The 22223-nt window shown below is 45.0% G+C and overlaps 2 protein-coding genes across 5 annotated transcripts in view; one reads left to right on the forward strand and one right to left on the reverse strand.

Moving 5' to 3' along the window:
- MYO1C (myosin IC) overlaps window positions 1-2459 on the forward strand; it is a 51449-nt gene extending 48990 nt beyond the window's left edge. For all 4 annotated transcript variants that reach the window (XM_064395082.1, XM_064395084.1, XM_064395085.1 and 1 more), the window contains exon 32: window positions 20-2459. In XM_064395082.1, the coding sequence (XP_064251152.1) occupies window positions 20-46 (27 nt within the window). In that variant the 3' untranslated portion in view covers window positions 47-2459. The remainder of the gene's footprint in view (window positions 1-19) is intronic.
- Window positions 1761-22182, reverse strand: YWHAE (tyrosine 3-monooxygenase/tryptophan 5-monooxygenase activation protein epsilon). The gene is made up of 6 exons (XM_064395093.1): window positions 21984-22182; window positions 11893-12092; window positions 7218-7324; window positions 6647-6853; window positions 5927-6063; window positions 1761-2676 (listed from the first exon to the last, which is right to left on the reverse strand). Exons 1-6 carry the CDS (start codon window positions 22045-22047, stop codon window positions 2624-2626), a joined length of 768 nt encoding a protein of 255 aa, XP_064251163.1. The 5' UTR covers window positions 22048-22182; the 3' UTR covers window positions 1761-2623.
- Window positions 22183-22223: the final 41 nt, after the last annotated feature.

Consider the following 22223-nt stretch of genomic DNA (forward strand, 5'->3'; position numbering starts at 1 on the left):
ACCTGTCCTTCTCCTGCAGGTTGCTCCTCGGTTGAATTCCCGATGATGAAAGTTCCCTGCTCCAGGAATTCCCTTCTCTCCAAGGAATTGGCTGAACATTGCTCCCAGCAAACCCCCCCTCCTCGCTTTGCTCTTTCTGTTACTACCAAAGACCTGCACTTTCAAACAACCACAAAATACATCCTTGCTCTCCTGTCTTACTCCCAAGTCCCAGACAAAGGCCTTCTCCTCTCTTCCTTACCAGACTGAGCCTGGGGTCCAGCACAGCATTCCTGCAACCACAGCTCAGGACCTTCAGCTGGGCTTTGAGGAAGAGTTCAAGCCCTGATGGAAATGACCAAAATTTGTGCTTGTCATCACCAAAAAAAAAGCACAATCAGAAAACAAGTAACTCTGCTGCTTTCTCAGCCAAATCACTGAAATGCCAAACTTTGTATTATGAAGAATTTTGCTCGGAGATGTTTTAATGCTTTGTGTTACAAATATAGTGAAGCCATATTGTGTAAATGAGTAAAACCTGTAAATACTTTATAGCCAAGGGTGAGATGCACTACGAGAGATGATGTGGAAATTTTATGTTTTAGATTTGGAATTTTTGTTGGTTTTAGTTTATGGTTACAAGGTATAACCTGAAAAACCCATCATGTAACTTCACTGATCAGGAGCCAGAGACTTTCATCTTTTTTTGAAGTCAGCTGTCCCATTTCTTGCTCTATTTTTATACCATAGGAATTTTTCATATCCACACAAACACAATGTAATACAAACTGCAGAGGTTACCACTGCTCTGGGCTGGCCATGGGATGAACATGAGCCCCCCCTCCCTTTCTTTCCCAGTCTGGGAGTCCCCACTCCCCCTCCCCACACAGCTCCGCAGGCTCAGAGCAGCACCTTCAGGAAAAATGCCTCTTCCTCTTGTTCCATAACTGGAAGTCTGATTCCTACAGTATTTATACCAGTGCCTCAGTGCTGCCTTACCAGGAGGGCACTGCTGCTGCCCCACAGCTCCAGGGCCACAGGGGCTGGCTGCAGCACAGGCTCCTCCTCAGCACCTTCCTTGAATCCAAACAGCTGCAGGGTGCAGGGCTGCATGGGGAGCTCCTGCTGCACCCCTGGCACAGCTCCACAGCCCAGCCTGTGCATCCTGCTCTACTTGCCTTAGACACCCTTCCCCTCCATCCTGCAGCAGCCACAGCCAGCCCCGAATGCCTCTCACAGCCTCAGCTCCCTGTCCTGCTCTGGCTCCTGACACGATGCCATTGCCCAGCCTGCTCCTGGCTGGGATGTGGGGTACACTGCAGGCCATCCCCAGATGTGCTCAGTGTGTGCAGAGCACGCTGCAGATGTTGGTGTATAACCTCTGCCAGACTACGCTGAATAAATTTTTACAAAAAACCAACCCCTCCTTGTCTTGGTGCAGTTTCCTTACGTGGTTTGGGGGAGGCTGACCCAGCCCCAGCTCTGTGGCCATGCCAAGGAGCAGGTTATTCCCAGCAGAGCAGGTAACCTGTGTCCCTTCTCTCCATCTATGGAACTGGAACAGCAGGTGAGAGGAATTCACCAACCATTTCCCAGGGATTTCTACAGGGAAAGCCTGGATAAAAGGGCTGCTCCCAGCAGCACAACTCACGCTCAGACCAAATCTTCCTTAGCTCCTGTCTGAAGAACAAGGCTGTTCCTGCTGCTCTCTCCCCCTCCAACTGTTCCTAGTACAAGCAACAAAGGAAAGTTACTCTTCTAAAAGAAATTCATAGTGATGGTTGGCATTTTTAATTTAGGTTTGTTTTATTTAAGTTTAATGTTAATTCCATGCTGTGTTTCAGTAAGAACAATACAGATTCTGTATCTGTGGCTCCAGTCAGATATCCAGTAGTACAAATTAGCTTCAAGTTACACATACTGAACAAAAGAGGTTGAGCGAGCGAAGGGAGATGGGGAGAGGGGAGGGAGAAAAGAAAAAATATTGAACACGCATGCAGGCTTATCAATGCCACCTTCAATGCTAACCTGCTTGGAGGGAAAGTAAAGAACAGGCAAGAATGAGCAGCCACGGATTGTTGAACTGTTACCAGCACCATGATTTTCAGCAACATTTCAGCAGTTTGGAAACTTTTTGTTTTTATACAGTAAAACCACTACAATAAATGTCCCAAATGCAACCTCGCAACTTCAAGCTAAACACCCAATTAAGTTGAAACATTGGTATAAAATTCAGTTTAAACAGTTATAAAAAAAAGAAAGATGCCACCACATGAGCACTACCTGGCCAGGACCAATCTCTCCCTACACGGCCTTCAGGTGTCACATCCAGGTCTGATGGCAATGTCACCACAGCTGGCAGAGACAATACAGTAATGCTGAAAGAGCCTTTACGCAGTCCTGTTAGTGTCTTAAAGAACCTAAAAGCTGGCACCAGTAAAATCCACAGAAATTCACTCTTGCCTTTAAGAACTTTTAAACTGTGTAAAAAAAAATAAAAATAAAGAAACCCAACAGGGCAGGAACCTAAATTCTGAGACCCAATGTAAAAGTCAGATTTGGTGGTTCTCAGAGTGACACTGAGGGTTTTTGTGGGGAAGGGGGAGGGTGGTCAGAGATGGGTTCTCTTGTTGGCCTTTGTGTCTCACTGGTTTTCATCTTCCACATCCTGCAACGCTTCTTTATTCTGTTCTTCACCTGTGCAAGTGGGAAGAAGGAAGGAAAATGTTACCATTTCAAACCGAGAGCTGCAGAACAGCTTAACAAGCACCTAGAGATTAATATTTTCATGCAATACACGCTCACTCTCCCACTCCACACTGCCAGCTCCAGAGTGAAGCATTCCCATGGAAACGAAGCCTTGGAATCACCTGCACCCTCACACACAACTGCAGCCAGGCCATTAGAACATGTGAGGACAAACAAACCCAGCCCTGAACTCTGACACCACTCAGGTGAGCAGTCCTGCTGAGCCAGGGCTGGACAGCCCAGGCAGAAACCACAGCAACAGCCATGGATCAACACCCTTGGATCTGGGAATCCCTTCCCCAAACCCTCATCTCGTTTCCTGCCAAAGCTCACTCAAGCCTCAAGAGCAAAGTACCTCAGGGAATTTTATACAGGAATTACCAAAGGTGTGAAAAACACCCTACTGCAAGTCCAACCTGACAAGAAACCCTGGATTTAAGGTTATTAAAGAAAAATATCTTGTGGAAATTAATGTCTCTGTTCAAGCAGGCTGTGCCATGCAGTGGAATGGGGCTGGCCATGAGACTCCTGCAGTTTGGTTACACTCCAGCTGCCCCAGGGAGCTCCATGCAACTCCTTCTGCAGGGTTTGCCAAAATTCTGCTGCAACTGGGCAAGTTCCAGGTACCTCAGCTGGTGTCATCACACATGCACAAGTCACTTAAATTGATAACAGAGGCTGAAAAAATGCTTACAATTATCTGTAACCACATAAGATGGGACTCTCTTAAGGGCAATAAACAGAAACTAGTAATTAAAAACTTAATTTGCAATAAAACCCAATCAAATGAGACTGGTAACTTCCAGCAGATAAGCAGAATGTTTGCTCAGAGCATGTCCAGATTCAGGATTACCACCAGGTATAACAGGAAATAAGATTTTGGAAGAGAGGCCTAGGAACACAGGACATTAACAACAATAAAGTTTACAGACAAAATTCTATTTAAGAGAGGAAAGCAGAGGCTTTAACCCAGATGAGAAGATCTGAGCATGCTCTAACCAACACACTTGAGCAAATACTCCTCTACCAGGCCACTGTGAAGTACTTCCCATGCCCAAATATTCTTTATCCATCCAGCTCTGCAGCTCAATCCCAAACATGTGAGGTACTCTGGATCCTAGTCAAGCACATCACCCCTGGGCAGGGGACAGGGGCCACAGGAGTGGCAGCAGGGACACAAGCGTTTGTCAGCAGCAGGTGACAGAGGCAGGCACTGTTAGTGACAGGAAAACTGACACTGACAACTCCAGTGAGCCACAAGAGACTTACAAAGTAGAGTTTTTAGGAAATGAACAGTTGGACTTTCCTTTAGGAATCTATACAGCAGGAAAGAAGGGGAGAACAGGAATCATATGGAGATGACATTACAAGTGTGGAAATAAACTCAGCACTCATCTGGGCCATGGCAAAGCTACAGGGATTGGGATGGGAGGGCAGCAGCTGGGTCATGCCTGGCTTTACATCCCTACACGGCTGAAATGGAAACAGGGAAAAGCTTAATGCCCTTTCCAAGCCTCTCCCAACCCCTGGAAACTGCTAATTTGCCACTATCTGATTTATTGTGCCACTATTGATTAATTGTTCAAAGGCTCTGCTCGTTTGGGAAAATGGGGCTCTGGAACCATCAGCTGGAAATGCACTCAGAGCATCAGTAAGTATGAGGAACCTTAACTTTGCACCTGTGTCTAAACCTTCTACATTATCGCTTTTCTGGATCTGAAGAATTCCATCATGATTTTAAGCAGTCCTACAGTATTTTCAATTCTGTCATCATTATCTTTCTGGCACCAGTAACCAGGACAACCTGAACTACTTCAGGAGGAACAAAGATGTCTATTTTCCATGCTGTGGAGCAAGAAATTTAGACCTCTATTTCTTTTTTTCAAAATCTTAAGAGCTTGTAAATAATCCTGTGGAACTTCTACATCCAATATCCATGAGAGACATCAGCTATGGGCAAATTGGGAACTTTTGGAAGACACTGTTTGGAAGATATTGGTATCATCCCACACTGATCCTTGTTACTGCACTAAAATGGCTTCCACACACTACCAGGGTACTTGGTACCAGTAAAAAAAGTAAAGGTTGTATCTAAATTGAGGGAATTTGAAATACATTTCTGTCTCCAATGCCTACCCATGGCAAGGAAGGCATTCAACACCTGCAATGTCTGGAGGAAAGTCTACAGATCCATCCAGGGCCCATCCTGCAGCAGGAGATAACCCTTGGAAAGGGAGGTGCAAGAGCCTTAAACACTGGGATGTGGAGCAAACCAGGATCCAAGAGCCCACACATTCACAGCATTCCCAGTCTCAGCAGCCCGAAGAGCAGAGTGAGAAGCTATGGAATAACAACACCTCAAAGCAAACCCATCACCCTTCATAAAAACTGGGAATTGGGAAAAAGATAAGATTCTGCATTTGCTTTCAAATGGACACACCACCAGTGAAGTACCCCAGGAATGCTGTGTGGCTACAAGGAACAGCTCACAAAAATTTAAGACACTCACATCTTCATGTGAAGTTCAGCAGTGTTGTTTCTAAGCTCTGGGCATCTGTAGGTACCCAAAATAATCTTAACAGGACTTATTTCTTCCCCATCAAGTTAAAAGTAAAGAAGCCAGCTCTTTTCATTTCTCTCTCCAAGAAAGAAACCCTAAAATGAGTAGATTTATACTAAGCACTGAATGTGAAAGTTTAAGTGTTGGGAAAGTCCATTCAGTGTGCCAAAACCACTTCAAAAATTTGTGCTATCCTTTGCTAGTGAACAGAAGCAATCCATGTCCCACCCTCTGGTACTGCCAGGGGACACATCTGACATTTGCTCTGGCAATGGGAATATGGAGTGACCTGGAATGAAGGGGAACTAAAGCATTTCCAGTGCTTCCTCCTGCACTGGAGGTTCCCTCTGCTTGGAATGACAGCCAGAGATGAGCATGACAAGCAGAAAGAAAGAAAAGATGAAATAAATGAAGTCACTGTTTTTACAGTCATCACAGCTGCCATGTGGGGAGGGAAAAACAACACAGTGTTGCTAATTCCACACCTCCTTCCTTCAAGTGAGAGCTCAAAAGACTCCAGTGTCACCCCTACCACCTGACCCAGGGTTAAGGCAGGAGGGTCAAGATTAGGAGAGACAGAAGTGAACCATGAAAGGCTCTCCATTTCCACTCTCTGTTCCTGGGTCAGGACTCACTTACCATCACCCTGCATGTCTGAAGTCCATAGTGTCAGGTTATCACGTAACAACTGCATGATAAGTGTAGAGTCCTTATAGCTTTCTTCACTCAGTGTATCCAGTTCTGCAATAGCATCATCAAAAGCTGCTTTTGCCAACCTGCAATGACACAACAAAGATTTAACAAACACTGCTGAACACAATCCAGAAGCACAACTTAACATCAGTCACTCTATGTGCTTTAAGAAACTTTTTACTCAAGAATATTGGTTTCATTAAACATTTCTGTATCTTGATTAAGTGTTGCTAAAAACTTAAGTGTAATCTGCAGTGACAGAAGAGAAATGGTATTTGCTTCCATTCACCACTCTGTACATGCTCACAGGTCACAGAAGTCAGTGCCACCACCCCTTCCAGCTTGTGCAAGACAATTAAATCACCTCACCCCTTGGGCAGTTTGAGGGCATGCACAGAGTTAACCTGGCAAGCTGCTGAACTGCCATTAGCTGATCAGTTCAAGGTTATCCCTGTTCAGCTTCTCGTACACCATTAATCCCACACAAACATGTGGCTCTGGACTCCAAAGAAAATGATGCTGAAATCTTCCCAGCGAACTGACATCAACCACAGCAAACATCACAGGAAGAAAGCAGGAAAAGCAGTCACCTAAGGTGCAACACTTCTGCCTTGTCTGGCATTCACACAACACTCCCATATTCCCACTCTGCCAGCCACCACCTACCTGCAGGCACGATCAGGAGAATTAAGAATTTCATAGTAGAATACAGAGAAGTTGAGCGCAAGTCCTAAGCGGATGGGATGTGTTGGTGGGAGTTCTGTCATTGCAATATCACTAGCAGCTTTGTAAGCCACCAAGCTGTTCTCTGCAGCCTCCTTCCTGTCATTTCCTGTGGCAAACTCAGCCAGATACCTATGGTAGTCCCCCTTCCTGAGAACAGAAACAGCAGCAAGTCAGTAATCCTCATTTGCCCACCCCTCATTAAATTACCAGCTGAAATTGAAGTGTGTTTAGATATTCACACACCACGCACTGCTGCTCAGTCTACACAACACTGCACCAGGAGCTGAGGGAATTTTAAATCATCACTACAGGACACACCTTTTCTTCTCTTTACAAATATTCAGTTTATGCAAAATAAAAAAAAACCAAGCAGGGATGTGATTTCTACATCAGCAACTCAATTAGAAGTGATGTTTCTTACATCTAAGAGCTGCACAACAGTGTATTTTAAGTTCCAATTACAGCTACTTAATTTCTGTCTCTATTTCAGGCCTTTCAAGAAGGTACTTACATTTTGTAATAGAAAACCTTGGACTCGCCAGTGTTAGCTGCTGGAATGAGGTGTTTGTCCAGTACATCCAGAATGTCACAACAGATTAACTTCAGTTCAGTCTCAACCTAGTAAAGAAAAACAAAAATATAACAAAAAATTAAAGAGGGGGCGGGGTGAGCACTTAAGCCTAAAAGCTTTCTAAAGTACCCAAATATCAAACAGGTAACATCATGAAATTCCAAAGAGGATTAAGACAGAAGAAAAATAAATAAAATGCAGCTGCTCCACAGGTGCATTAAGCAAAACAGTTCTGCACATTTAGCTGGCACACACGAGAGGCAGGGACTGATGGATGATGAAATGGGGAACTGAACAGTGGAACTGTAAACTCCTTGCTAGACCACTGCACTAAGTTTGTCTCAGGATGTAATTCTTTACTGCAAGGCTTGCACAACTCAATTCCTTCCATTTTTGATTCTGGAAGGCTGCCCTAAAAATGGCAACAGCAAAGGGGACAATTTGAAGGTAATTAACACGAATCAGCTCAACTCCATTATACCCCAGAGTTAAATGGCACCTTCACACAGGTTCTAGTGAGTCCTTGGAGGCAAAGCTCTGTTTTTAGAGCCTTAAGACAAAACTCATGGAGTATAAAAACAGAATCAAGATGTGTCACACAAACAAAGGTCAGGTACAAGATGAAAACAAGCTCCAGAAGCAAGTGAAAAACAGAAAACACAGCAACCCAGTGAAAAAGCAGAAATCATCAACACTGACAGTGAAATCTGTGGCCAAAAATACAGTATATAAAACCTTATTTCAAAACAGCTACTAAATTTGAATAGTCTGAACTGAAAACAGTCACATGAACCTTCATTTTTTCCAGTTCGAAACAAGATCAGGGTTTACCACAGAGAGTTTCACACCTGCAAGCAAAGAAACTGAGCACACCCAGAAAAGCTGAAACCCCTCCTGTGACATCAGCACTGCCCAAACCAGATGGGCTCTGAGCCCCCAGGTCAGTCCAGCAGGAGTGGTTGGTTTAATGCACACAGTCTACCACTCATTGCTGCTTTTTCATGATTTCACAGGGACTTTCACAGCTACAGCTGAAGAGAACTCTGGCTCAAGTTGATTGCATTAAAGGAACTACCAGGAACTGCATGTCTTGGATCAGAGGAGCAGCCCCACTCAGTCCACCAGCCCTTCCTATCCTCCCACCCAAGCATTTGCTTTCCTTTTTCCTTTAAGCATTTTCCTTGCCATGCAATCCTTTTATCACCACACAGCTCCCAAACTATCTGTGTTTGTAACCACAGCAGTTATACCCAAAGGTGTTCAAACTACCAAAATAAATTATAACCTGGCACATACACACATACTGACTTGTACAAAGTAACAGATTTGTAGCAGTTCCTTTAGGTAAATTAACTGTCAGCAAATTTAATGCACAAATGTGAGAATGCCCTGACATTCACAGGAAGAGTAAGGTGCTGTACTTAATTATGTGACAAATGCTTAAGAAAGGTGCTGAAATATGGTCACTTGAGAAGAATCTACTTCATATATTCTTGGGCTACAAAAGCTATAAAACCTTTGGCCAGCAGTCAGTTCCTGCAAACTTCTTTCCTCTTGATCCTCTTTTTCAATGACTTCTTTTGCAGAGAGATCTTCAGCAAAACTGCAAAGAATTAAATCAGTTTCTAATCCTCTTTAGTTAAATAACCACACATGTACAAACTTCTATTTCATCTCAGACAGATCTTTTCCAGCTTTGCTAAAAGGATCAGTCACAGTTATCAGAGATCAGCTGCTGTCCAGGGCAATGGAAATGTCCTGAGCAAGCTTAGTTTAAAAAGATTTAATATAAATCAAGGTGATTAAGAGTAAAACAAACAAAAAAACCCACAACAAAACTAAAAGCTCTTGTACAAAAAGGATCTGCTCCAGACAGAGTGCCTCAGGGAGCACTCTCTAAGAAGAGGGGATGGAGGAGAGCCTGGCAGCTGCCCCAAAATACAGCCCAGGCTGGAAGTCAGAGCACTGGAAACACACAATCCATGTGCAAAATCTCCAGAGCAGGAAGGGGAAGGGCAATACCTGTGCCATGGTGTGGGAGTGGATCTGGTTTGACTGCAAGGGAGGGAACTGCACTGTGTGCAGCCACACCCCACTGCAGCCTCAAGGATGATGAGCACAAGCCTCAGAGTGCTCTCAGCAGAGATGCAGCCAGATGAGAAATTCAGGGGCTTGTGTGCATCCCAATGGCCACAGGAGCCAGGAGAGCAGCCTGCCTACAAAGGAAGCACCTAAGTGGCATTCTCCCTCAAGGCTATGGATGTGTTTGGCTCTGTTCAGCTGACGTGGCTTGGGAAGAGGCACAGTCTGGTGTCTTTCATCTCCCAGTGCACACTTCAGCCAAGGCCAGCCCAGCCCTGCCCTCCCAGCACCCCCCTCCCCCGAGTTCTGCCCCGGGTCACACTGGCCACTAGCTCAAAAATCTCCCATGAGCTGAACTGCAGTAAACACTGACATACACCAAACCCAGAAAAGAGTTACTTTCACAGAAACCACTACAGAACTTTCAATTCCTGCTGGAGCAGCACTCTACAGCTGAGCAAGGTCACAGCTGCTTCTGGTAGACGAGGTGTGTCTTTTAGAGATGCTGGTTCTCTCCAACTCCCCAGGGCTTTAAACTTGGCCTTGCTGGCTCACTGACATGGTTTGGGGCTTGGGGGGGAGGTTTGGTTGGTTGGGGCTTTCTTCCCCTCTTCAGAGCCTTTCAAGCCTGAAAAAGGTTTTCCCAACAATGAACTTACTCTGGAAATGCTACAATAGGCAGAATTTGTTGACAAGGGAATCACAGGGAGCAGAATTCTGCTGGAAGCTGTTTCTTCAGGGAAGCACCAAGCACAAAGGGCAGGAGTGCTGCTGCTCAGCAGTGACAGGGAGCAGCAGCATCCAAACCTGTGCCATGTTCCCTCCTGCTCCCAGGCCACCCTGCCAAACCCATTCACACACTCAGAGCCCTTGCCAACCCATATTAAGTCTCCCAGCAGCTACTAACAGGATCTGGCTTTTCAGGAACCTCTTGCAGAAGCCCCTGTGGAGCTGGGCAGACACAGCCACCCTTCCTCCAGTGTGGAACCAGTGAGAGCTCAGGGCACTGCCCCTCCCGTGCAGCTGTGAGAGCTGCTCCCTCTGGGGATTTAACAGCTCAACACCCTGCTGGCATGACACTGACTTCATGTGGCCTCTCCATCTCTGCAGACACCTCAAGCACTACAAACTTGTACTTCTTGCACCCCAGTCCATCCAGAATGGCACACATCCTTTACAAAAAGAGATGCAGAATAAAGGCTATTTCTAGAGTCCTTTCAAAACCAGGAGAAAAGTCTTTTCATCATTAAAGGATCTTTGGCAGAAGATGATAACCACCCACAAAACCCTATGCAAAAGAATCTGGAACCACACAATGTTTAACAAATTTAATCACTGGATAGCTGTTGTGCTGTTTTCTGTGCTCTTTTAGGAAATTGTAGACACCCATCAAGAAAAGGTTATTTGGGACTGTATGTAACTGGCAGAGTCTCATCCCATCAGCATGCCAGCATAAAATTAGAAACTCACAACTTTAACAATTCCATGGTGCAACAGAAACCCTGTGAGTCAACAGAAAGTAACAGAGCCATTCCTGGGAGAAGATTTCCAAGCCAAGATCATTTCCATTGCTGGTATATGAATCAGTGCCAGGTGATATAACAGACTCCACTGCTTCTCTGGAAGTGAAGATATGAACCATGTGGAGGCACTTGTCCTCAAATAATGGAGATGAAGTCTCTGCAGAAATGTGTGGGATTTAAAGAGCACAGGAGCATGCCTGCTCTGTGCTAAGCCATCATTTAGGGCAGGGGGAACAACAGCTCACTAAGAGCTGGAGGTTTCATTAGCCCTTAGCAATGGAAGTCAGAGCCTGCTGCAAGTTCTCCATTTTAGGTAAAGCTGCACACACTGACTAAGTCAGCATGAAGTTATGTGGATCAATTTTTCCCTCTCTCTCCAGAGAGAGAAAACAGCAAGGCCCTGGAGGTTGCTACAACACGGAAGTTTCACAGCTGGCATGACCAGGACATCCCCAGGAACAGGAGTGACAGAAGACAAGGAGCCAAGAAGAGCCTGAAGAACCCTCCCATGGACATTTCAAGTATTAATGTATTGAACTCTCAGGACAGAGAACTGGAATCACAAAAAGTGTCATGATCCAAAGCAACTTTTATAGGAAGTGGAAGTTTAACAGCCAAACACCTCCTCTGACAGGGTTAATTAAAAAAAGACATTGCTTGGGGTCAGGGAGGGTGGAAGGGAAGGAATGAGGCCTCCTGAGCAGGTGGAGCCTCACACCTGAGTAACCAGGAAGTGCCAGTGCAGCTCAAAGCTTGGCAGAGCTGCTGATGCACGGAGGGAAAAGCCCTCCCTCTCCTGAGCCTGCTCCCTTCTGAGTGTTTACACAGCAACACCACAGCTCTCCCTTCACTAGGAGATCCATTCTCCAGATAAGGAGCAAGCTCCAGCCTTCCCAGGCTGCCACCCTATTCCAGGTCAGCACAGCACAGGCCATCTGGAGCACCAGGGCAGTTTATGGCAAGGGGACCAGAACTAAATGACATTTTCTGTAAGACCAACTCCATCTTACCATTTGCCGGTATTCCCGAATCATTTTTAATTTGTCTTCTCCACCTTTGTTTTCTTCTTTCTGTTCAATGCTGCTGATTATTCTCCAGGAAGCTCTCCTGGCTCCAATCACATTTTTATATGCAACAGAAAGCAGGTTTCTTTCTTCCACTGTCAACTCCACATCCATTCCAGCCACCTTCTTCATTGATTCAACCATTTCTAGGAGGAAAAGGTCAGGCAATTATTCTCCCACCTGAAGCATCTTTCAAATCATTCAGTACAAGCTGTACATTAATGAGAACTTAGGAAATTAATTAGATTCCCTCCTCCTTTAATCCAGCTACTCCTCACTTTTACCCTGGAGTGTTCCAAACAAATCAATCAGCACATACACAAAGAAGTATCTGATATTCATCTGGTATTTTACAAGGGTTCCAAAAATTAATAACAGTTATCAGCACAGTCCTACAGGAGTGTGTGTTCTCCAGAGTGCTCTGGAGAATGCAGAGAACAGCGAGAAAAGGTGAGCAAATGTGATCTGGCTCTTGGCACAATCAGGATAAATCTGAGAAATTACAGGATGCTCCACTGATTTGTCAACTGGAATACAGTGTAATGTGGTAATTAACAAAAATATCAAATCCAGATTTGAATACATGTAGAGATGTATGAGTACTGTTACTGGGAAAGTGAGTCAAAGCTGCAAGATGAACCTCAAAAAAAAAATTTGGTGCTTGGAGTGGTAACAAAGAAGTCATCCTGAGTGTACCCACAGCAACCAAATGTACCCATGCCAAGCAGCCATTTACACTGAAAAGTAACACACCAAACATGAATTAATATATATTTGTAGTTTAAGCCTGTTGAAAAGTATTTCTAAACCTGAGGTGAGAACAATCAATACCACAACCAGCTTTCCTATACTCCAATGGAAGCAAAGACTGAACCACTTAAGGAAAGTTACAACCCGTTAATTACCTAACCACACTGGGATTGTTCAAGACACATTAGAAGAACAGTGTTAAACATACAAATGAAGCTTAACTATCATTTTTGGCCCTCAGATGTCAAAATCACAACCTGAACAGGCATAAGCTACTGCAGCAATGGAGACTGCAGGCTCCCTGGCAGGAGCAGTGTTATCAGTCTCCAACAGGTCTCCATATGTGGAGGACAACATTTTATGGTGGCTCTATTTTTATCAGCAGATTTTGCTTCTCCAAATCACAAAAAGTAACCAAAAAAAATCCACCAAGGATTTGATAAAATTTGTTGAAAACACAACCCTGCAACTGCAAAATGGTGAGTTTGCTGAAGAATGTGAGAGCTGCCCTAGAACACTCCATGTTCATTCAATATTAACATAAACATAAGTAATTGATGCCCTAAGTTACAGGCAATATAATACAGCTACAATTTGCTACTTAAATAAAGCAAGTACTGTGATTTATTTCCTGAGGGATGACCCTACCATCCCATTCATAATCTACTTTAAAGCTGTGAATTTTTTAAATTATGCAAATTAAGCCATCTAATATTCTGAAGTTTATTAAACAACAGGGCTACACTCAAGATAAGATGCCTGACAGTTCTTGTGGACTAAAATGACAATGAGGAATTGAGAGCTGCAGTCTTCCTGACCTGGGTATCTCTGTCAAGCTCCAGCAAAAAATGCAGGTCTTGTTTTGAAAGCCTAATATTTACTACCTTCAGAGAAGCAACAACCTACAGGTTACAGAAGATGCTGCCTTCTCTTTAAAGGGTTTCCATGATTGTGCTTTATCCACTGGGATTAAATACACTGCAGTCACACTCCTGGAAGTACACAATGCTGTTATAGACAACCTGCCTCTTAATGAAAACAACAGAAATCTCTTCACACTTATCTCACATAACAATGATATACAAGGAATAATGAGTCCAGAAGTGTGGAGGTTGAGGAACATGGACAGCAACAGCTTCCAAGATCTTCTGCCCTGTATCAGGAAATTGCAACAACTGGGGCAAAAAGGGCACATTTTATCAACTGTTCCACAGGTTTCCTTCACAACCTCTTCCTTAGAAGCACATCTGCCTGGTGTGAAAATTTAAAATAAAAAACTATACACAAGACTTGCTGTTCCCTGCACATGAGTAGCTGTTTTCAGTGTACATTCAAACACATCATTACCAATTTAATCAACTGCTTGGCTTCTGCAGGACTTTATCTATCTAATACCAGCATGAAGATCTCCAAGCTCTTGAAACAGAGGTTAAACCCAATTTAGCTGAGCAATAGCTCAGCAATAGCTGGTACAAAGCCAAACCCCAAACCCTGCCCTACAAGGATTTCCTGTGTCAGTGTTTCAGTAGGAGGTCATTACCCACCCTCCTGCAGAGCCACAGCCAGGGAAGCAAGGGAGCCAAAGGAAAACAGGCACCTGATCACAACTACTCCTTATCAGTAAACAGCCCTTATCACCCCAACATTTTTATGACTGAGCTGTTAGTAAGTTAAATAGACTCCCTGACAAGTGACAGCCACTGGGAACAGGATGCTGGGGGAGGGGGGAGCACCTCAGGTTCCTCCATTTGTTCTGAAGCACAAAACCCTCAGCTCCAGCACCCCTCACCCTGGGTACACCACCTCCCAACACTGACTACAGGAACTGAAAGATCTCTACAAAATCTTAATCCTGTCACTAGGTAACCACACAACCACAGCTCAGAATCCCACCCATCAACAACTGTCCCACCCAAAGAGAAAACGTTTATCAGTCTTTATCAGTCTACCCACAAAACTGTTGGATAAAAAGGTTTCTAGTTTAGTAAAGAACCCAATTTTACTTACAAACACAAAAATTTGGGCTGATATTTCAACAAGACAAAATATTATGCACATACCTTGGTCTTCCATGGTAAAGCCATAATCCAGCCCTGCAAATTTAAGCCTGATGAAAAATCTTAAGAACACAGGCAGTACAAAATCAAGGGGAAAACCTATCTGTACATGCTCCAACAGAAAACAAAAATAAAGTCACCTACACCGGCAAAAGAGCAAATTTTTATTTTTTATTTTTTTTTTAAGTGCAGTTTTACCTATCTGGAAGTTTCCACAAAGAGGTGGAAAGCTCAGTCAGAGACCATTCAAGACAAAATACAAGCCTAAGATTACATTTCATTAACAAGGATTACTGCAGGAATGACAACTCACTGCACACAAAATCCAGAGATTCTTACACTGCATTATGGAAAAAAGTAGTGTTATGCAGATTCAGAGAGACAGAGACTGTATTTAAGTGGTTAAGTTCCAGCCTCTCAGGTGATTGTGGCTGTCACTTGTTATGCTACTGTCAGATCATGCCACCATCAGAGCAGGAAATCCCAAAAATGTAAATTGTGGAAGGACAGGGATTCTGGATAATGACATGCTCACCCTAGATTTAGATCCCTCCCCAAGCACCTGCTGTTGGTTAAGAAATACCACAACACACAAACACTGCCTGATCAGGTTTGTATGTTCTTACTGAAAAGCTGAGGCTCCAAACACCTGCCTAAGACACTACAAAACTGTCACCATGGCCAGGCCATTTTTCAGGTTCCTGTATTCTACTACTGTGATTAAAATGCTGGCTTCCCATTGCAAACCCTGCTGAGTCACCTCCAGCCACCAGGAGGGACACACAGACAAAGCCTGGAAAGCACAAAGGGTTGGGACAGAGGTGGCCACCTCCAAAAGCTTTGTGGAACAGCAAGGTGCAAGGCTTGGGATTTAAAGTGAAAGACAAAGAATAAGCCTTACTCTAAGCCAAGAAGTCATGGGGAAGTTTACAAGGGTTGAGAAGCATCCTTAGGGGCCAAGCCACAGAACAAAGGGCACAGTTGACCAGAGATGAATGAGAATATAGGTATTTGCTGCTTCTTAAACTCTAGAAATCAAAAAGCCCAGGGGAACTACAATATCCCCAGGTAAGGAAATAAGGAAATGGGTGATGTACAGCAAATTTAGTGGGAAGACTAAAAACCTTCCCAATACAGGATACAAAACAACAAATAACAGACCCTTCCAAGACAATAACCAGTATCTGGCAGTTCTATCAAAATCTGTGCTTGTAACAGAAACCATTTAGCCAAAACATAGGCTGATGCACTAAAGGAAACTTGGTAGTGTTTGTAACCTCTAGCTCAGTGCCTGAGTCTCACTAAGCAGGATGCTACAGGGTCAGATTTTTTTGTTCACAACCAGGGCACTCCTTGTGACTTTGAACAATACACAGGATCCACTGCTGGAGTAACTCCCCCTGGCCTCCACATATATGCATAAACTGTAAGAATTTCAGTGTTACCACAGGAAAAAAACAAGAGCTAGAAAATCTCTTAGTGGGAGGCCTCCCTTACAAAAGAGGAACTACTTAAGAGAGAAAGCTTCTTGAAATAAGAACAGAAAAAGAACTTGTTGAGCAAAGGTGAGATGGAGATGATGTAATGGTCATCATACTCAAACCAAAATGAACCTTAAGAGAAACCAGAAAGTAGAATTCTTATGTATTATGTCATTAATTCTCTATTTAGTAGCAGCAGAATATCAGCAAACGGAAGTTGTGTTTTAAATTTAATCTTTTCTACTGCCCTTATCTAAGGGCAATAAAGCAAACCAGGATCTTCAAGCTTCTAATCTGCTGCCCAGTACCCACTTGAGCATTTCAGGAGCAAAAAGCTGCAAGTGAGCATCCTGTGAGTCGTGAGGAAGTGGAGGACACAGCAGAAAGAATCGTGTCCACCACACATGATTACACATCACGAGCAGTATTCAAAGACTCAGTACAAGTGTTAGCCTTGTACTTGTTCATTCTTGCAATGAACAAAAGATGATCAGAAACAAGTCACAGGAACTTGAAGTATCTGACCCTAAGCTGTTGTGTGTAACCTCTCAGTCAGGGCTTTAATAGCAGCAAACACAAAGTGGTTTACACTGTTCAGTTGAGAAGGGTTCCAGCAGACACTCAAGGGGACCCACAACACCATGAACCTAATACTCACTAGGGGTCAAGCTAATGGGAATTACATTCACAAAAAGCCTGGAATAAGGGGTTATATGCATAATCATTATACTGTAGAGCATGGCCTTCCATTATGCCTCACAAATCTACTGGAATGCTTTGAACAAGTGAAGCACATGGACAAGGAAGACATAATTGGAATAGTCTACCTGGATTTCCCAAAGGCATTTGACAAGGTCCCTCACCCAAGGTTCTTTAAGGAACTCAACTGCCATGGGATAGGAAGGAAAGTCCTCACATGGATAAACACTTGGCTGAAAGACAGGAAACAGGGCATGAATATGAGACTCAAGTGTTGAGAACAGAGAAAGCCCACCAGTGGCATCACCAGGGATCTGTGCTGGAAGCAGCTGACATTTCTGAGGGAGCCACAGAAACAGAAGCAAATAACAAGTACTAACCTGGTAGCAGCAAACTCCTAGGAACAAACACGAGAAGAACTGCAGAAATAGGGGCCAGTGTTATTTTCTTCAGCAAAAGATGAATGTAACTGTGCAGATCAATGCCAGACTGCATTTCCCACAGCTACAGACCTAGCATAAGTGGGTACCACCCTACCCACTACACTGATGAGCTCCAAATTCAACCAAGTGGAAGTTCAGCTCCTCTTCCTCTTTCCATCCAGTAGGAACTCCTCTAAACACACCATCACACTGCCTGCAGAAGGTTTTTCTGTTCTCTTAGTGAATCCTGTGTTTGGCTGAACCCATCCCTACTGATTCCCTCCTTCCAGCTCAACACCCCTCTGACCTCTCAACTGGCTCATTCAGGTCACCAGCTCAGACAACTACTCACAGGGAAAAAAATTAATCCTGCTTCTAAATTTGAGAACTGAATTGGTTCTAAGGGTCAGACCAGAATTCAAGCACAAATGCAAGTTTCACATAAATGAGCATAAAAGAACCTAACAGGTGGATTCCCAGTTAAGACAACCAACAGGCAGAGGAGGAAAAAAAACCACCAGATAATATCCAACCTGCACAGTGGCTTGCTGATGATTTTGTGGACAAAGCAGGGGGTTATATTGCCCTTCCTTGTGTAAGGTTTGTAACAGCTGGTGCAGTCAAAACCCTTCCAGACCTGACAGCATGACTCTGCAATAAACAGTCCTGTACCTTCACACACGTGCAGGAGCACAGGTTAGGGCCAAGTTATCCTAGCAACAGTGGGATTTTCTGCATGATCAATTGTATGGTCTACCACAAGTCCTTGCAAAAAGAACATTTTTAAATAGTTCCTCTAATCTCTTCAAGTTGTGGACATTTACTTTTCCAAATCAACAGGATTTCCCCAGTATTTCTAACAAACATTTCAGTTTGAAACCAAACATCTTAAGCCTGGGCCTCATCATAAATCTCTCCCCTTGACTGAGATCTGCTACTGAGCAATCCTCTAATACTGGAAACCAGTTCAGTTCTGGCTCCTTGCAGAGGACCTCATCATCCAATTGTAGAATTCTGTCTCCTTTGTCTGCTCCTGGTACCTCAGAAAATTCAAGAAGGCCATTACAGACAAAGGCCCTCTCTCACACAACTGCTCATAATCACAAGTCAATTTATGTCCCAGCATGTACAACTCCCACTTAAAGAAATGTACAGTCTTACTCCTTTAGCACTGCCTTGCTCATATTTTAATTCTTGGATTCCTACAATTCTTAGGGATATGCTAAGATTTTTCTGCCTTTTACCTCAGAGAGCAGTCACACCCCACATCACTACACCAGTAAGAGCTTTAACAGGTAAGTGGTAACCATTAATGAGGAGAGGAACCCAAAAAACAAGTATCCTTGACATCTGCTTGAAAGAGACCAATCCTCTGCAAACCAAAATTTTAATTCTAATTTGTGACTTATTGATTCCTCATTAGGCTCTAAGCTGAAGACCTGTTACTAGGAGACAGATCTTCCTAAAAAGGGTTCAAATCTTGAACTGAACCCACAGCTGCACACGTTCCTGCCTTCGTGATAAAGACAATTCTAAAGACAAAGGAGCCAGCTGTTACCCTGCAGGAGACCTGCCACGGCTGGGCTGGGCTTTCCTCACCTGTACCTCTGGTTTTGAGGGGGAAACCCCACCTATTTCACCTCACCCAGGTAATGTACTGCAAGACTTGTACAAAGCATCTGTTGGAAGTATCTGCTCACAGACCACCTTCAGCCATTGCACGTTTCTCACCTGAGACAAACATGTTCCCAGCTCCCACAAAGAGGGATTGGTTTCAATACTCAGCAGCAGTCTACAGGAATCCTCTACATCCTCTTGACATGAAGTCCCACAATATCACTCACTCCAATTGTTCTCCAAAAAAGGAGTCCATTTAGTTACATATTATTCTACCACTAAGGAACAGCAGCGAGTGAGATTTCTCACCAAGCTTCCTGCACTGCCAGTAAGCTTCCTGGCATTTTGTGATTTGCCATAACATGCCTAAGCAGATCTGTGAAGATAGTCAGACACCCAAATCTCTGGAGATCAGGGTTTAAGTGCTACTTACACTGCAAAAGTACCTAGAAAGTTGTCCTCTTAATCTGGGCCACCATCCTGAGGACAGTACAGACACAGGACTTGATTCCCACCCGTTCACAAATGCAGCTCCCAAGACTTCAGAAATTCCCTAAGTGGGTCAGGTAAGTAACACCAAAGAAGCCACAGTTGGATGCCCACCATAAGTGCTGCTATAAATGCCATGAGCCATACATAAATAGCAACCCACCACTCTTCCAGTCTCCAGGAGGAAGATGGGACAGAAGTTTACACTTATCCTAATGCTAAACATAAAAAACCCTGTCAAACTCATATTTGAATTTACCCAAGGGACTTGTATTCCAGTGTATCTGCAGCCAGTACTTACCATCACCCCATTTCATATGTGCCCATTAGTAACTGTGGCCTTATAATTGTGCACCTCAAAGATCAAACTGAGGAGCAAAATTAGGATTGGCTTATTCCCTCATACTGCTTCTCAAATCACTTTGTTCACAGAATTATTCAGCAGTCTCAACTATGATCTTGGCAGAACTGCATTATTTCACATTAACAAGAACAAATTATGCCAATCATTTTTAATTGTTTCAGCTGAACAGGAACAGAGAATTAAATGATAAAACAGTATCTACAGTACATTTTCTTCCAGGCCATGGACACGAGGGAAGTGAAGATGCATTTAGAGCAGCTGGCAGAATCAGTGGGTGCATCTTAAATTATGTTGACCCAACCTGATTCCCAAAACCTCTGGAAGTCCAAAACCCACAGCACTGATTTCAACAAGACAACCTTAAGTTCAGTGCTCCCTCCTAAACTGTAACAAGCCCCATGCCCATTCAGAAGCAATACAGCTCAACAAGTCTCCTACATTTTGCTCTGGGCAGCTTGTGTAGCAAACAGTCATGGTGCTGGGAGAACCAAAGGTGCACCCAGGGAAACGCTGCACCAAGGCAATAATCCTTCCCAATCAATTTTTATCAGTTGACAGGAAGTTTGCAGTGCAGATCTGTGCCATGGGGTAGAGTCCTATTACCTTCTAACAAAGTGATTTACTGCTGACTTCAGAGAAGCCTAGAAAGACAGTCATGCCTCCAGAGCTCCCAAGGATGATGATTGCTCCAGGATGTTGGGTTTCCACTCAAACCAAAGCCAACACTTCCAGTGGCACTGACTCATCCACACCAGGTGGAGAACCGTTCCCTCCCCAGCAGGAGTTGCACACATTCTGTGGAACATGGATGTGTCCCTCTGCCCAGGTAATTATGGTACCCCAATACCTGGTTTCTGGGGGCATTTCCCTTCTCCAAGTTCTTCAGTTATTGCAGAGACTGACTTACTGCTTTCTTTTAGTAGTACTATGAATTCTAAACTATTTTCCCATCAAAACTCTAAATGAATGGAGTTTTATTTAAGCCTTCTTTTTGTTTTAGTTTCTCTTTTTTCTTCCCAAAACAAGTATTTTTCAGATTTTCTGCAATGGTGCCATCAGGTGTTTTTTGCCATCAGATGTTTTTTAAGCATTTATCATTTGGTGAAAACTTGGTCATGTTGTCTATAAAAATGTATGAACAGAAAATATTTGGAGTGTCTTCTTACTTCTCTAAATGAGGCGTTAGTGCATTCACACATTCTACACACATATATTTATTTCACTTCAAATGAGTAATCACAGCTCTCAGGGCAAAGTAACAGTCTCAGAAGAGTCGAGAAAATTAAAGGCCCTTTCTATTATATGCAGGGGAACCATGTTTAAAAGGAACAGTTGCAAGACAGACATTTTTGGGGCAAGAGACACCACCCAGGGTTGCCAGTTCCTCCCCTCTACCACTTTTCCCCCAGATATTAAATCATCACGGATATTAAATGATCAAGGATAGCACAAAAACTTAAAGGGGAAAAATGATGAAAAGAAAACGCTGGGAAAGTGAAACTACCTGTAATAATTTCTACCACATAATGAAAGCATATGCGTTTTCTTTAGGCAGTGAATCATGTACTCGCTCCCTGCAGGGCGACAACTCGCTCTCTCTGGGTTTGCCAGGGGCAGCAGGATCTCCAGCCGGGGGCAGAGGCAGAGAAAGAAGCGCAGCCCCGTCCCCGGGGACCCCCACGAGCACGGCCGGCGAGGGGCCGAGGCCGGGCCCCCGCTCGGAGCGCTGGGCATGGGCGTTGTCTGCGGCGAGCCGCCCTCGCCCCGCGCCGCCGGGCCGGGGGAGCGCGGGGCCGGCGCCGGGCGGGCCTCGCGGCGCCGTGAGGGGCAGCGGGGTCTCTTTGTGGGGCCCCCCGAGGCGGGGGCGGCTCCCCTGCCCCCCCCGCCAGGACTCGCCCTTCGCGGCCGCCATTTTATTCCCGGCTCCTGCCGCCACCGCCCCCCGCCCCGGGCCCCGCCCCGGCCCGAGACACCCCCTCGCCCGGGCCCCCGATCCCCGCTTCCAGCGGCCCCTCAGGGCGCTCCCCGTCGCCATTTTGTGTGCGCCCCCTCCTCCGCCCCTGCCCCCCTCCCCCGCCCAGCCGCCATTTTGTGGCCGCTCCCTCCCTCCCTCCCTCTCCCCTCGGCCGTGCACGGCCTCCCGAGCCCGCGCGCTCACCATCGTAGCGCTCAGCCTGCTCAGCCAACTTGGCCTGATAGACGAGGTCCTCCCGATCGTCCATGTCCTACGGGCGGGGCGGCGGCGGGGACTGCGCGGGGCGGATGGCAGCCGATGGGTCCGGGGGGCTCTGCAGCTACCAGCTCGCTGCTCTCTGGGCAAATATGGCGGCAGCGCCTCCTCCCGCTGCATCCGGGCACTCCCGCGGGCGCGCGCATGCGCCCCGCCGCCTCCCATGGC

This window comes from Passer domesticus, chromosome 19, assembly GCF_036417665.1.
Source record: "Passer domesticus isolate bPasDom1 chromosome 19, bPasDom1.hap1, whole genome shotgun sequence".
Lineage (NCBI taxonomy): Eukaryota > Metazoa > Chordata > Aves > Passeriformes > Passeridae > Passer > Passer domesticus.

Coding starts and splice junctions, on each gene's coding strand:
- YWHAE (XM_064395093.1), bottom strand. CDS start 22,047: ATGGACGATCGGGAGGACCTCGTCTATCAGGCCAAGTTGGCTGAGCAG. Junction 7,325..11,892: donor TTCGGGAATACCGGCAAATG/GTAAGATGGAGT, acceptor TTTCTTTACTAG/GTTGAGACTGAACTGAAGTT. Junction 6,064..6,646: donor TCTCCTGATCGTGCCTGCAG/GTAGGTGGTGGC, acceptor GTGTCATTGCAG/GTTGGCAAAAGCAGCTTTTG.